This window comes from Leptosomus discolor, chromosome 7, assembly GCF_034619465.1.
Source record: "Leptosomus discolor isolate bLepDis1 chromosome 7, bLepDis1.hap2, whole genome shotgun sequence".
Taxonomy (NCBI): Eukaryota; Metazoa; Chordata; class Aves; order Leptosomiformes; family Leptosomidae; genus Leptosomus; species Leptosomus discolor.
This window is the reverse complement of record NC_141397.1, coordinates 23624038-23638677: the sequence shown is the minus strand read 5'-3', so window position 1 is coordinate 23638677 and position 14640 is coordinate 23624038. Positions and strand designations below refer to the sequence as shown.

The window sequence follows — 14640 nt, the reverse complement described above, 5'->3', positions numbered from 1 at the left end:
AGGAAAGAGCTAAAAAAGAACAAGAAGCATCTGAGAAAAATCCAGTACAACATCTTCCCTAAGACACACCACACTTGCCGAATATGTTTTCATTACATAATATTATTCTGAGTTGTAGCAGAAGCTGTTTATATTTAGAGGAGGACCTTTTGGGTTTTGTTTTAGCTTAGGACTTCCTCACAGAATTGTGGAGTATCTCTTCAGAAAAATTTTAGAGTCCAGCTACAGATGTTGCGGACAAATGAGAATTTACTGCATGGCAGCATTCCAAGAAGAATCTGACACTCAGAAAAACACTTTCATTAAGAGAACTTTTTGTTTTAAACCTATAAGGAAGTCAGGAGAGAAGGGCAACAATCTTGTGCAGGAAATTGACGAAAGAAAAAAATTAAATTATTTCACAAAGTTGTACCAGGTTTTGTTTGCACGTTTCGTGCAATGTGATTATTCGTATGGGAACTGGCCAATACTACTTTACCTAGGTGAGTTCAACAAAGGTAATGCAGAGTCACGCAAGTCTCCTATAAAAGTGAAACACACACACAAAAATTAAACAAGATAAATTTATTGCTCAACCCCCCCCATTTAAACAGCAAATACTGTAAGGAGTACTGACAGAGATAAATAAAGAGGCTTATAAATATCTATTTCAGGCATGAATGAAAACTGCACAAAAATATTTAGCAACTATCTTCCTTGGGCAGAAAGTCTGCAGTTTCATGCAAAGGTAGAGAAAGCTTCAGTTTGCAATGTGAGCACACACACACTTGTAAATGTACATGCAATGCATGGTCTCTTAAATTAATGTATATAGCGTTTTGCAAGTGTTTTGGAGAATTAGGAATATAAGTTTTAATAGTATTATATATTCCCATTTTATTTTAAAGATTGCTAACTCACTGCAGATAAAACAATACAACATGAAATAGTTTTACTGACATGACTGCAAAAACTCAATTTCCTAAACCTGCATGACTGAGTAGTTATATTGCTTTCACTTTTATAAAGTAATATTGAGCACTCTGTATGCATAAAGCTCTCCTGTACGTGTGAGCATCATTTTGCACAGCTTCACATTTCAAGGACATGGCTTGAGTTACCCCATAGGTAGATATGCTGACTTATTTTTTACTTAAAGGTCAACCTGACATTATATTATTTCACATAGGTTAGTCAACATATTAACTACGTAACACAGTCAAATTTTAAAAATAAGTAAAATGACAATTTAAGATGATTTACCAAAATATTCCAATAATAAAGACCCTATAAAGTCTCTAAAATTGCACAGGTTTTATTGTAGTAGAATTAATAAAGATGTGCAAAGCTACTAAGCTCATTAACATTCATACTACATGAATATCCTGCTGCTGCTATGCGAGCCTACCTGCTCTGATTCACACAACCACATTTGAGAAATGTGCTAGCTTCTAATTCAGTTATTTATTCCTCAAATGAACAAGGTACCAGAACGAGCTGGGACTAGAAAAGCAGTGCATTTAAAAACTTAAATCAGACTGATAGGCACTTGCACAACATGTACGTTGGGAAACGACCGACTCTCAGTTAACCGTTCTCAGCTCCCGTTTTAAAGCGCTGCTTTCACTTGAACGTTTGTAAGAGGCTTCAGTTACAAACATCACAGCTAATTAAAACTCGATAAGGTTACAGAAGAGGAACTGATCAACGCGGGACAGCTGAGAGCAGCAGGGTCTGCAAAGCCTTCCCGTTTGGGAGGGCCGCTTACACGCACCACCCGCGAGGCGGCCCGCGGGATATCGGTGTCAGCGGCGCTTCTGGAAGCGCTGAGGGCCGCCCCTCTCCGTGCCGCTGCTCCAACCCCGCCGCCCTTCCCCGACACCACCGGGGGCAGCGCGGCTGCCCTGCGGGCACTCCGCAGCCCCAGCCCCGGGGGCCTCGGCCCCTCCGTTGACGCACCGAGCCCAGCCACCGCGGCCATACCTCTACCCGGCCCTGTTAGCTCTTACACCCGGGTGATGCCCCGCCGGAGGTGGCTGGCCCCGCAGGGCAGACACCCCTTGCCCGGCCAACAGCACGCCCTGCAGCGCGGCCTCCCTCACCGAGCCGCCCCGGTCCCCATCCGCTCCCCACACAGGGGGAAACACCCCTCAGCCCCTTGAGGCCCCACGGCCACCCCAGCCCCCTCACCTCGTACACCGGGAGCCATGATCTTCGGCGGCCCTACCAACCCCAGCACCTCCCTACCGACCGCTCCAAAATGGCGGAACGTTTGAATTTGGCGCTAAGAGCAACGTGGCCCCGCCCCCTCCTCGAAGCCAACGTGGGCGCGGCCATTTGGCCCTACGTCCTCCTTCCCCGCTCCTGCCATTGGCTGAAAGAGCCTGCGCCCCCTCCACGTGACGGAGCGAGTTACGGAAGGGAGGCCGCCTGTCAGTTGTGTCCCACCAGGGCCGCCGTCCGCTCGTGCCCGCTCGTGCCCGCCCGGCCCGGAAGTGAGCGGGGGCAGGCGGCAGCGCGGCTTGGTCGCGGGCAGCGGCCATGAGCAAAAGGAACCAGGTCTCCTACGTGCGGCCGGCCGAGCCCGCCTTTCTCAGCCGCTTCAAGCGGCAGGTCGGGTATCGGGAGGGGCCCACGGTGGAAACCAAGGTAACGGCCCAGCCCCGCGCTCGGGCAGCGCGGCTCTCCCCCCCCGGGCTGCCGCCGGCCCCCTGCCCGTGGGCTGGTGTCGGGGCCCCGTTTCCTTTCGCACCGCCGCGGCCGGCCCCTCTCTGGGGGTGGGAAGAGGCAGCGCCCGCTTCGTGGGGCCTCCCGTGCCATGATGCCCCCCCAGCCCCGGGGCCCTAAAGCGAAGGCGGGGGAGAGGCCCCGTCGCAGGCGGTGGGGAAGCAGCACTTGGGAGCTTTGTCCCTGTAGGGCAAGGGGGAACAGCAGTTACCCGCGTAAAATTGACTGAAAGTGCCTTTACAACTTGTTTTTGTAACTTTGCTTCTGTGTTGGAGACTGGAAACAGCAACAACAACAAACTGCAGTGCCCCTGCCCATTGCTGTTTTTAGTAATTGCAGCCATGGTGATGATGGTGCCCTTTTGCAGAGCAGAGGAGCCAGTGCCGACCTGTCAGCGCCCTAGTGCTCTGCGGGGTCAACGGGGAAAACAGGAATGATGTCCCAAGTTCAACTGGCTTTTCAAACCGCAGGCGGGGGGGAGGGGCGAGGGGGAAGTGTTTTAAGAGTATAGTAAAAAAATACATTGGAAGGGAGTTATCATCTTAACGTAGATCAGCAGACACAAAGTGGTGTGATGGCAGGGAAGGCAGGGCAGGGACAGTAGGGTTCGAGCCAGCTTCTTAGGCAGCCTTTTCTGTGGGCGCTGTTTTTTTGTTTCCAATGTACTTTTCCGTGTGTTTCCTGCTAACTAAGGGCCCATCATTGTTGTAATATAACACATGCAAAGTTGTTTCTTTTTGATGACTGAGGAAATTTAAATTTAAGCTATGGTTTAACATTAGCTGGTAGTGCTGTTTGTGCAGTTACGTTGTTACCTAGTTGTACTTGCACAAATGTTTGGATGATCCCACCCTGGCCTGTATGCAGCTGAAAACTAACCTAGCAAAAAAGGCCCCCCACCAGTGGCTCATTGTTATGGCCTTGATTTGAATCATACTTGTGCCACGGTGGATATACAAGTTACTAGTGAAAATATCTTTTATTACAATCAATGTATTGACTTTTCACCACTTTCCCCATTTGCCTGTGTTGCCTTTTAAGGTCGAATTCTAGTAAGCTAAAGATCTTAAGGTAAAGAGGCCATTATTACCTAACCTCTCCAGACTGGTTGGTAAAGTAATAGTCACAAGATTTGTTAAAAAAAGAAATGTGTGACAAGCTGGAAGTTGAGATAAAAGTATGCCTTTACTAAATTTAATATGAACTGTTTTATTTCCCAAGAAAGATTGCATTTTGTCTTATTTCTTAGTAAATTCGATAGGTTCAGTAGTAATGCTATCTGTACTTTTCCCTAGGTGAATTTGGGAAAAGTACACATTTTCTGGTTACACCTAACATATACAGAAACCTGCAGAAACAAATCAGACGTTGTTTTATTTAGTTACAAGATAACCTACATTATAAAAAGTAAGAATTTTTCATCAATATATTTTCATAGTGTTGCATGGCAGACAGTACTTGTACAGTAAAGATAACAAGCAAAAGGAATTAATTTTTTACTTTCCAAGTTCCTACTGTTTTGATCTCAAATTGAAAAAGCCCATGGTATTTTTTTCTAGGGGACGCTATGCCTCAGTGATAGAATTGGAGTGTTGTTTGGACAGTGTGTTGGGAGGGCCCAGCACTGACAGCTTTGCCAAGCCTCCTCACTAACCCCACTGCAAAAGTGAATAGCCCACCCTTAGTGGTTGTGATTTACTGTAGTGATCAGCATTGCATTTATTTCTCCTGTCTAGAGAGAGCAGCTTCCAGTTGCAGATGATGATAGCGAGAACGGCAGTGACAACGAAGATGAGCAGCCTCAAGTGGTAACGCTGAAAAAAGGGGACTTGACAGCTGAAGAAGCAATGAAAATTAAACAGCAAATCAAAGAGGCCTTAAAGTCAAATGAATCAGGTGAATTTCAGACTACTCATTTCTTGCTTTGTATAGCCAAAGAGAGATAACCCATAAAAGGGAGCTTGATATTTGCCCAGTCTTCTACTGTTTAATGTTACCCTAGTTGTTTTGAATTTTTCAGCTACCAAATACCATGTGCATCCTACCTCCAAGTACCACCTTAAATTTTTTTTTTTTTTTTTTTTTTGGTCGTGATGCGTCATTGTCCTGGTACACAGTCTTTTGACATCACCTGTGATAAATTTTTAACTCCTTAATTAATTCAGCCAAATTTGTTGGTGGAGTGGATGTCTTAAAGGTTCGTGAAAGAGAGCTGCCATGTCTGGACAGAATGAGGAAACTCAGGTTAGTGCTTCAGTGGAAAGAATGCAGGTGTGTAAGCTTGCTAACGTTCACTTAACTGACCAGTCATTGTTATCACTGCCTAAAATCATCCCCAGTGTTTTGTGACTTGCAAATATATTAGTTGAAATTAACAGATGATACCATAGTGCCAACAAGCAGCACGGTATAGAAAAAAATGTTTCTTTGCTACAAAGAATTAGAAAGCTTTATCTAAGTTATTTAACAGGCTTTTCAAAAATGGAAAGATGGAAGTGGTGTGGGAGAGGTTGCTGCAGTTAGACAGTGAAGATGGGAAACTATAGCTGATGAAAACAGTTGTGTTAAAAATTTGTTTATATTCATCATGCAGATACGGTTGACATCAGTGCTTTGAGAGTCCAAAAACTTCCATCATCCCACAGGGTGTGATGAAATGTAGCTTTAATTTTATTTTTTACTGACAGAAGACTTGACAGTTTAAAGGTAGCTATTACCATCTCTGGTGTAATTGTCTTGATAATTAAGAATATACAACTGGAACTTCACAAGCATAAAATAGAAAGGTGATTCATAGAAGCTGTGGACCTTTTCCTTGGTTAGCCATTGTGGCTACTTACAAAGGCTATAAATGGCGTTTAGAGCAGATTGAGAGGCTAGCACGTGGTTATCAGTCTGACATCCTTAGCGTCTGTCTTTTTCTGCCATTTGGATTCTTAAATCCAAGTTTGTGCTGTCCCTATGTAGAAGTATGTGTTAAAATTTAAATGGTAGAACTTATATAAATGGAGAAGTCAAATAACAGTAGTGGGAGAAAATACATTGAGAATCTTGTATTTTTGAAAAGCAGATTGATGAAAAATTCTTACTTTTTATAATGTAGGTTATCTTGTAACTAAATAAAACGTCTGATTTGTTTCTGCAGGTTTCTGTATATGTTAGGTGTAACCAGGTAGAGGACTGAGGGCTGTGTTTATCTAATTTGAACTCCTCTGAGAAAATGTGTTCAGCTTCCAGCTTACTTCCTGGTCTCTTGTTACTGAAGTGTAATACATGTGCTGGGTGTTGCAGTTTGTAAAGTTGTCACATGATTTCTTTTCAAAAGTGGGATCACCCTCTTAGTGTTGGGAGAAATTTCAGCCTATTGGAAAGAAACAGCATGATTCTTTCTGAGTGTTGGTTTCCTTTTCATATAAGCAACTTGAATTTTGAATGATCACAGTAGGAGGAAAAATGATTATGTAAGACTGGGCAAAAAGTAGTTGTTGTCCATGAGAAACTATTGAGGTCAAGTCCATACTGTGAAAAAAGTCCAAAAGAGCTACCAAGCTGAATACACAGTGTGAAATGGAAGTGTATTTGAGTAGAGTAACTGAACTTCTTTGGTGGAAAAAGACATAATTGTGTGTGGTGAGGATGGTAGTAGTGAGTGCCTGTAGGACTTTGGCACCTCTGCTTATTACCCCTTCATCCCTTCAGTAATAACTTGCATTTGGAGGAAAAAATCCACAGCAGTAGCAAGAGTGTTGAATCACTCTGCTCGGGGGACTGCTGCCCTCTGTTCTACATTATTGTGTTACTCTTCCCTCATCTGCCTTTGCTGATGATATGAGGTCTTGGTCCTTTTTTTGACTTATGGGAATAAACAGGGTAAGTGCCACTATGTCCCTCTGCTATGGAGAGGACCTGGTGTGAAATTTTCAGTGAAGGTGTGGTGACTGTGCTACAGCTTGCTGAAGGCTTTTTTGAGTCTTTGGCCATCTTTGCACTATCAGTCTGACCTCTAGATTTAAATTCTGATTTCTAGTCAGAGGCAGGTATTTAACAGCTGGTTACTTTCAGCTTAATAAAGAGAATTTTGAGTAACGTGTTAATTTCTTTTCTTTTTTTGGATAATTGTCAGTTCTCAAAGTAAGGTTGATGCTGCATGATTTGATTGTTTCTTATTGCTTTGATTTTTATCCCAGAGTTGAAAGTGAAATTAATTTAATGGGTACTAGACCGTAATATATAGCCCCAAATCAGATCATTAGTGAAATTTCATGAAGCTGGAAAGGTAGTAGGGTAAATTTCCCAGTTGATAATCTTCCTTTCCACCATACATAAATGCTGAGGCACTTTGATAGATCGTAAGTAGTGTGCTGCTAACTGTCTGTTGTGAGTAGAAAGTTAGTTTTTCAAAATATGGAACGTACTCAGTTTTGAGGTTGCACCCTCTCCTCTTATATGTCTTCAGGCTTTGATTTGGGATATTCTAGGATTTTCTGTATCTCATTTACATCCTTTCTCCTTCATTTTCTTCTATGACCAGTTTGACACAGCTACACTTTTTTTTACTTCAGGCACCACCAGTTCCCATGACGTGCATTTTCTTGTACAGATGAGTAACAGTTTTGCGTGGATTTGGCAAAAACACCTGGTTAATGTCCTGGCTGTACTTAGTTGCTTCCTAAGGCAGAACAAAATTTAGTGAAGCTTGTGCGTTGGCTTTTGCAAGTATAGTCACAGGGAACTTTTTTGTTTAGGACTGAACCTTTCCTATGTGAGACAACACCCTTCCATGTTGAAATAATTTTCTCCATGGAAGACTAACTTAGAGGCTTTTTAAAAAGAAGTAATTTGCTTATTAACAGTAATTTTGCTTAATATTTTTATGCAGCATTTTATAAATTTTTACTGTTGGTTCAGAGGCAAAGAAAAATGGTCTTATGAGAAACTAAATTTGCACAAAAGAAAATACAGCAATTACTGCAAGATACTTTATCCCAGCATTCATTATAGCCCATGGAACTGATTTTTCTACTGCTTTTCTAGTTCATCTGGCCTCTGTGACACTGACACATGCAGATGACTGAATTCAGCAGAAGGTGTCCTGACTCATTACAAGTCTTTTAATATTATTCTTGTCTCATTCTATATGCTGGGGTTGGGGAAGGACAAGAGAGGGGAGAGGCAAGGAGAATGCAGTCCATGCGGTCTTGGCTATTGGAGCTCTTCCCTTAGCTTAAGCAGCTGTTAGCTATGTATCACAGAGTTCATGCTAGCAGGAATCTAAATCAACGCTAATTTTACAGTGTTTAAGTAACCAAAACTTTCGCGAGTGTCCTCATAAACAATTGAGACTGAACATCTGAGCAAGACTGGCCTTTTTGTCTTCCTGATACCAGTGTGCAGAATTCCTGTAGTAAATGCTTCCAAAGGCATGCATAGAGATGAGTGGCCAGAAAGCACTAGAAATGGCTGACTTGAACTTCTAACTTTAGAAACCATTAAGAAATTTGCCAGGTTATCATAAATTTTTGCCAACCTTTATCACTGAATAGACATGTATCTTGAAATATTGTTGGCGCTGCTCCTCCTGTTGTTCCTGCCAGCTTAGTGGCATTTGTGCTTCCTGTTGTTGCCTCACTGACCCATGCAGACAGAAACTGCTGAAAAATGGTGCTGCTAACTACACAAATTACTACTAAATAAAAAAATACAGTAAACTGAAGAGCAGTGTTTCTTTTTCAGGCCCTCATTTCTATTTCTTTTGTAATATATAACTTGCAATTAAAAGAGAAGAAAAAAAATTCTGAATTTGTGGCTTCTTAAATTGATGTCCCTTGTGAAGTGAGTTTTCAGCTCAACATCTGATTGTGCCCCTCTTGGTCAACCGGTGTAAATGTTTGTGGTCCAGGTAAAATCAGCAGTAACTAAAACCAGTCAGAATTTGAACTGCTAGTGTCATTTTTTTACTTGCTTTTCGGAAGTGGATTTTACTATTTCTCCTGTAAAATACAAATGTTGGTTGTATTTTACTTTGTGTGTTTCAGTGTGTTTATCAGAATTCCTGTTTTCCACCATTTGTGATACTGATACAGTCTTTTATCAGGGCTGTGTTTTTAAGAACTACCAACACTGAGATTGTTTCTTCAATCTCTTCTTTGCATTGCTTAATACAAGTCAGTTTTTGGAGGTCATCAATACAAACAAAAAAGACAGCTAACAATAAGAGTCTGGTGAAATTAGAAAGGATGAAATTAAGTTTTTTTACCAGCTGGAAAAGACAATCTTAACAAATCAACAGAAATTTCTTGAGCTGCTACATCAAATTCTTTCAAAAAGCATAGCCTGTCTGTTCTCCCTCTTTCCACAAGTTGCTAAGGTAAGGCTAGGCCTACCGTGTTTCCTCATCTTCATTCTTTGTCAGGCACTGCCAACACATCATAGCTCTCCAAAGCTGGCCTGGGCTTCCTGCTGAAAGGAATATCCTTGAGCATTTAGTGAAATTTTGACAGTGTTTAACCAGGCTAAGAGCTAAAATCTTTTCCTTTGATGCAGAATGATCTGCAAATAGTATTGAGGCCCTGGAGGTCATTTTGGTGGAGTTACTGAGCTTTGCTCTGTTTATGCACTTTGCTTATTAGGCGTTTAAATTCATATTGCAGATACCTATCAGCTTCTCTATCTGGTAGACAAGGTGAAATTATTTTGTGCAGTTGACAACGTGGGTAGCAGGAGAGTTGGGAGTAAAAATGAAATTTCCAACTTCCATTTTTCCATGGAGTATGAGTATGTAGCTGTTTATCTGATTTATTTTATGGATATGCTTTCATTTTGGTTTTGGGGGTTTGGTTTTTCAATTTACCATTCTAAGAAAATGTAGTAATCACTCTTTTAAAGAGTGTCCAGTGAGGATTTTCTTGATGCCTCTCATGCTTATGCAGTAGCTGGCTGTTCTGTTTCCACAGCTATACCAGTACTGTGTACAGTCTGTACGCTGACTGGCTCAAGTACATAGACAGTTGGCTCTGCTCATGAATGAAATTTTTCTTACGGATTAATTTTTGAATTTGGCTTTTATCGTGCCTCAGATCTTGTTTAAGTTAGAAGATCTGGGTTTCCAGATAAACATTCTAGTTAAGCAGCAATTAGTAAGGCAAATTATTTGATATTAAACTTCTGAGCCCAAAAAATGGAGGCCCAACTTCTGAGAAAAATGATACATAGTGCATTTTGATTGGTTGGGTGTGATACGTTTTCAGAAATAGTTGTTTTTTCCTCCCAGAATTTACTGTAGGGACTTCCTAAATGTCTGTGTCACACATACAGCATCTAAACACCTAAGCTTTCCGTGCAGAATTCACAATGGATCCATTGAGAAGTATGCTTTTCATACCTACAGTTTATTATTGCTGATAATTCCTTGTAACTGTAATGCTTTTCTAACTCACCAGTATTGAAATATTTTCCCAAAACATGGTTAGTTATTTTATGCATCGTAGTATTCTCTCATAAACTAGTGCAGAAGCATGCATTCTGTAGAAGTCATTGGCAGAATTGGTGCTTAGTGTTTTAAGCTAGGTTTCTTCTTAAAAAGGGTCTCTGAAACTTGAGGAATTCTAAGTGAAGTTTCCTAATGAATTTAATGTCTTCATTTTTACCACACAACCCTTAAGACACCAGATTTAATAGTTGTATTGTACGGAGTATGCACTGAAGAGTGTTTCAGCCAGTGCTGTGTATGGTAACACCGAAATGTTAGTCTTCTGCTATAATGTTTGTAAATTGAGGAAAGAGAAAAGATATTTATTGGTTATAATTAAATAGCACATAATCTTATCAAACAAATGCATATTGTTAGGAAATTTCTGTTGAATAATTAATTTCACAAAAGTACTTTAGCAAAAATATCTTGCACAGAACCTATGGTTCTTTAACATCCTGTCACATATACATTATAAAAACTGCAAGCTACTGCAGCAGGAGCCTTTGTGTCTGATTCATGGCTTTCCAATTACACTTTTTTTCCCAGAAATACTGCCTTGATGGTGTTACTTGTGCAGTAGCTTTCCTCCTCTGCCTGATAATTCTGGAAGGGACTCTACATGCAGAGGAGCACAGTCAGTTGGAATAGTTTGGTGATTCTGCAGATACAAACAAACCCTAAAACATCCATCCTATATGATAATAAGAGGCAGGTTTATGACCATGTGATCTTTTTAGCTGTCTCAGCAGGACAGGGTATATTAGAAGAAAAAAAAAAAAAGCTTTGTCTTGTGTATGTGCCATTTTGTTCTTTAAGAGACACCACAATTCTGAAATAAGTGCATTTATTGTCAAGGATTTTACAAAGAGTGAAGAGGAATTAAAGGATCTTATAAAGTTGTCCTCTCCATTTTGATAAGTGGATGCACTGGATTGTGTGGGGAAAGCTCTACTGCTCACAGTCTCTTCTAAGTTAAAGCTCTGGTTAGTGAGAAACTATTTCTAATAGGAGCTGCAGGAGAACTGTCTTCGAGGGCTGGTTGCCATGGAGCAGATGTGTGTTCATGAAGGACATTCATCGATACAGACTTTGTGCCCAAAAAATACATTTGCATAATTGTTGTATTCTATCAGAGGTCTCACTGATCTTGGTTCTGGGGAAAATGAAAAGATAATAGCGAAGGTCTGTATATGTGTGTGAACATGTGCAGATGAGTTCTGATATTACTCCCTTTGTTCTAGATGGTGAACCAGAACCTGCCGATGGAAAAATTGTATTCAGGAAACCAGCCAAACGTTCATCAGAGAAGTTTTTGGACTTCAATATAAGTTCAAGTAAGAAGATGAAAGAGGCAAAGAAAACTAAGAGAGAAGCGACTACTCCTCAGAGTGCAGCTAAGCAAATAAAAAATAGCAGTCTTCTGTCATTTGATGATGAGGAAAATGATGATTAGGAGTTGAGTTTTTTGTATTTCACTTACCCTTCTAGGGATCTGAGTAAGATTGAGGTTTTTCCTAGAAATTGAAGCATTGTATCTGAGTCCTCTCTTACTTTGTTATAGTCCAACTAGAGAAACTTAGTATAAAACTAGCAAGAGCTAAGTCTCTGAAGTTAGATGGAACTGTATGAACAGTATGTCATGTCTTTCTTTTAAGAGAGAATTTAACCATGTATGTAAAAGCTATTTGAGGTCACAAATGAGTAGCAAAATATACCTGTACATATCCAGCTTAGATAAACTTTCAATCAGTACATTTTAAAATGTATTTACTAGTCTTAGTTGACAGTTGTGTGGTTTTTACCTCTTATTTCTGGCTTGATATTCAAAAGAGAGAGACTTCATTGCTGTGGAACAGACTGAAGTTTTCTGTCTTATAGCTTAACAAAAATTTGCACAACTTCTGCATGTGTGGTTTGGCAGGTTAGCTCTTCGCAGAGCCCTTGAAGTAAGTGAGCCTGCAGTTGATGAATGCAGTCTAAGAAGCATCAAATTCATTTTCATTGATTGTGCTAGCAAGATATAAAAATTGTGGTTGTGACTGATGGTATCAACTAATGCAAAAGAAAGATGCCTAAACCCTTGGAGACTGCACTTCAGTTATCATACTGATGGGCTCAGTAGTTTGGTGGTTGTTGTTTGTTTTTTTTTAAAAGTATATTTCAGTTCGCTACTTATGGGTTCATAATTACTTGGGATCTAAACCAGCTCATTTTAAAAAAAATGTATTTCATCTTTAAGCTGTGGAAAAGCTTTATTTTGGTTTTCTTCAAGTAGGAAATTGTAAACAGGAAATTTAAGTCAAGAAACGTGATAGCTGTGATACAAAGTTTTAAAATTTTTCAGTTGCCCATGTACAGTACACTGAAAGTAACCATAGGTGGTCCTGCTTTGGCAGAGGGGTTGGACTAGATGATCTTTCGAGGTCCCTTCCAACCCCTGACATTCTGTGATTCTGTGATTTCTGTACCATTTATGTAACAGGATGTGCTGAAATTCAAAATAAGACCGAGAGCTGATGGGATTGGGGACAACAAGGTGGTGGAAATGGGACTAATGACTTTGAAATTATTTGGAAGTAGGGTGAGTTCCGTAACTATGTGTAAACAAGACCTCAGACTGCTGCAGAATTACAAGGTGTGAGGCAATGAAACCAGTTCTTCTGCTGTGTGAGAGGACATTGAAATTATTTGGGCTGTAAAGCTTCATTGAGGAGCAAATTTGAAGTTGCTGTGTGAAACAGCTGGTTTTAATTTGTTAATCTGGTATTAAACAATAAATTATGTTTTCTTTAATCGGTCCAAAGACATTTTAATGAAAATTTCGCGACATAAAATGGGATTGTTTGTCACCTGATAATGAAGCCTCTTATGACTGCTGTCTCCGTACATACCAATCTCCTGCAGCATAAGATCAGATGCAAGTCAGCACACTGTTTCACACTAATTGTGTCTGTGCATGTTACCCTGATTTTGAAAATGAGATGTGTTGTCCTTTCAGAAAATTAAAACCAGACCTATAAATGGATATTAAAGTCTTGTAGCACTTGTCTGATACTAGAACTGCCATGGAGGTGCAGTGTGACAACCTGATTATTCCCATGAGGACATGTTAAAGACATCATTTGTCTGTATTCTGCATATATATATATAAAAAATCAAATGTAGGAAGAAGAAATACAGACTGAAAGGTTCCCAGGGGTTGATCTTTCCATTTATTTTGTATACTTAAAACTCGTTTGAATCCATTAAAAATATATGTGTACACCCATGAGAAATCTTGCAGCATTACAGTATACTGAAGGAATATTTGGCATATTGCAACAACTGAGTAAATACTCTGACTTGCTGAGACTCATCTGAAAGAATGAATTAACCATTGAGTGCTTACTTTAACTTTTCTGGTTCTGTTTGTCAGCACAAAAATATACTTGTTTACATTTTTCTTGCACATCCTGAAAGCTCTTCACTTTAGCTGTGAGGCAGTTTAGGAGACATGGCTATCAAGAGATAAATGCTTGCCAAGGATCAGAGGGAATTTGGATTTACCTTAAAATTAGAGAGGGCCTCCCAAATATGCAGCTGATTTGGCATGTTCAAAATAAGATTGAGGTCTTTTTTGAGTCTGGTTTGTAATTGCATTTAAACAAAAATTGCTATTTCTAGTGAATGACTTGGGAGACTGAAGTCTGATAAAAAGAGGGTTACCTCAAAATACTGGGTGCAGTACTTTTGCTTAATTGTGCTCCTTGCCCTACAACTTCATGACAGATGTCTGGAATGCAAATAAATTAATTTGGTTTACTTGGAAATAATATAATGAAAGGTATGTTGTTCTTCAGGCAACACAGCAGGGGAAAGAAAGGTGGATATGGAAACCCAGTTTCTTTCCTTTATTCTGACTGTGATTTGTAGTGCTCTGACCAGGAGGAGACCTTTGTATTCATTGTATTTCACTCCCAGTTCACCTAACAATAACTAATTGGATACATTTATTAAGAAGTGTGAGTGATGCACTAAAGCGTTTTAGTCTAGTCTTCATGTGAAAATTCAGTATTCTTAATGTGACACACCAGGAAAATTACACACGCCATCAACTCCTCATGAAACCTGTGACTAAAGAGAAGAATTACTTGTTCATTTAGGAAAGAAATGTGAAACTGTGTTAAGCAATCACCTGCCTTAAGCAATGGGCCGTGGAAAAATAACAATTGCAAGAACTTTCTAATAAAGAGGAAGCCAAAGTAAGTAGATGGAATGTGGGGCTAGGACTGGAATGGACAGTTGTCCTGGCTTTTCTTTCTCCCTCTCTTCCCTGCCCCCATCCCCAGTCTTTTTCTGCTCCTGTAGTGGCGAATGTGTATATATATATTTTTTTTTCTCGTGGACCTTGCCCAGCTAAGCGTGAGAGAAGCGCTGTGGAGGAGCAAGGTGAAAGTAGCTGAGGCTTGTTACCTAATATGGGA

General features: G+C 40.3%; 2 protein-coding genes across 2 annotated transcripts in view; one reads left to right on the top strand and one right to left on the bottom strand.

The window, feature by feature from the left end:
- Positions 1 to 2262, bottom strand: part of KIF15 (kinesin family member 15) — a 34886-nt gene extending 32624 nt beyond the window's left edge. The window contains exons 1-2 of the mRNA XM_086467968.1: positions 2170 to 2262; positions 479 to 521 (exon numbers count right to left, since the gene is read on the bottom strand). Coding sequence (XP_086324094.1) covers positions 479 to 521; positions 2170 to 2188 — 62 coding nt within the window. The 5' untranslated portion in view covers positions 2189 to 2262. The remainder of the gene's footprint in view (positions 1 to 478; positions 522 to 2169) is intronic.
- Positions 2263 to 2514: 252 nt separating this feature from the next.
- Positions 2515 to 13028, top strand: KIAA1143 (KIAA1143 ortholog). The gene is made up of 3 exons (XM_086468016.1): positions 2515 to 2628; positions 4443 to 4602; positions 11419 to 13028. Exons 1-3 carry the CDS (start codon positions 2521 to 2523, stop codon positions 11628 to 11630), a joined length of 480 nt encoding a protein of 159 aa, XP_086324142.1. The 5' UTR covers positions 2515 to 2520; the 3' UTR covers positions 11631 to 13028.
- Positions 13029 to 14640: the final 1612 nt, after the last annotated feature.

Bases quoted from the DNA above. Each gene is read 5' to 3' on its own strand.
- KIAA1143 (XM_086468016.1), top strand. From the start codon at position 2,521: ATGAGCAAAAGGAACCAGGTCTCCTACGTGCGGCCGGCCGAGCCCGCC. The intron at 2,629-4,442 runs GTAACGGCCCAG...TCTCCTGTCTAG, and splicing joins GGCCCACGGTGGAAACCAAG to AGAGAGCAGCTTCCAGTTGC. The intron at 4,603-11,418 runs GTGAATTTCAGA...CCTTTGTTCTAG, and splicing joins CTTAAAGTCAAATGAATCAG to ATGGTGAACCAGAACCTGCC.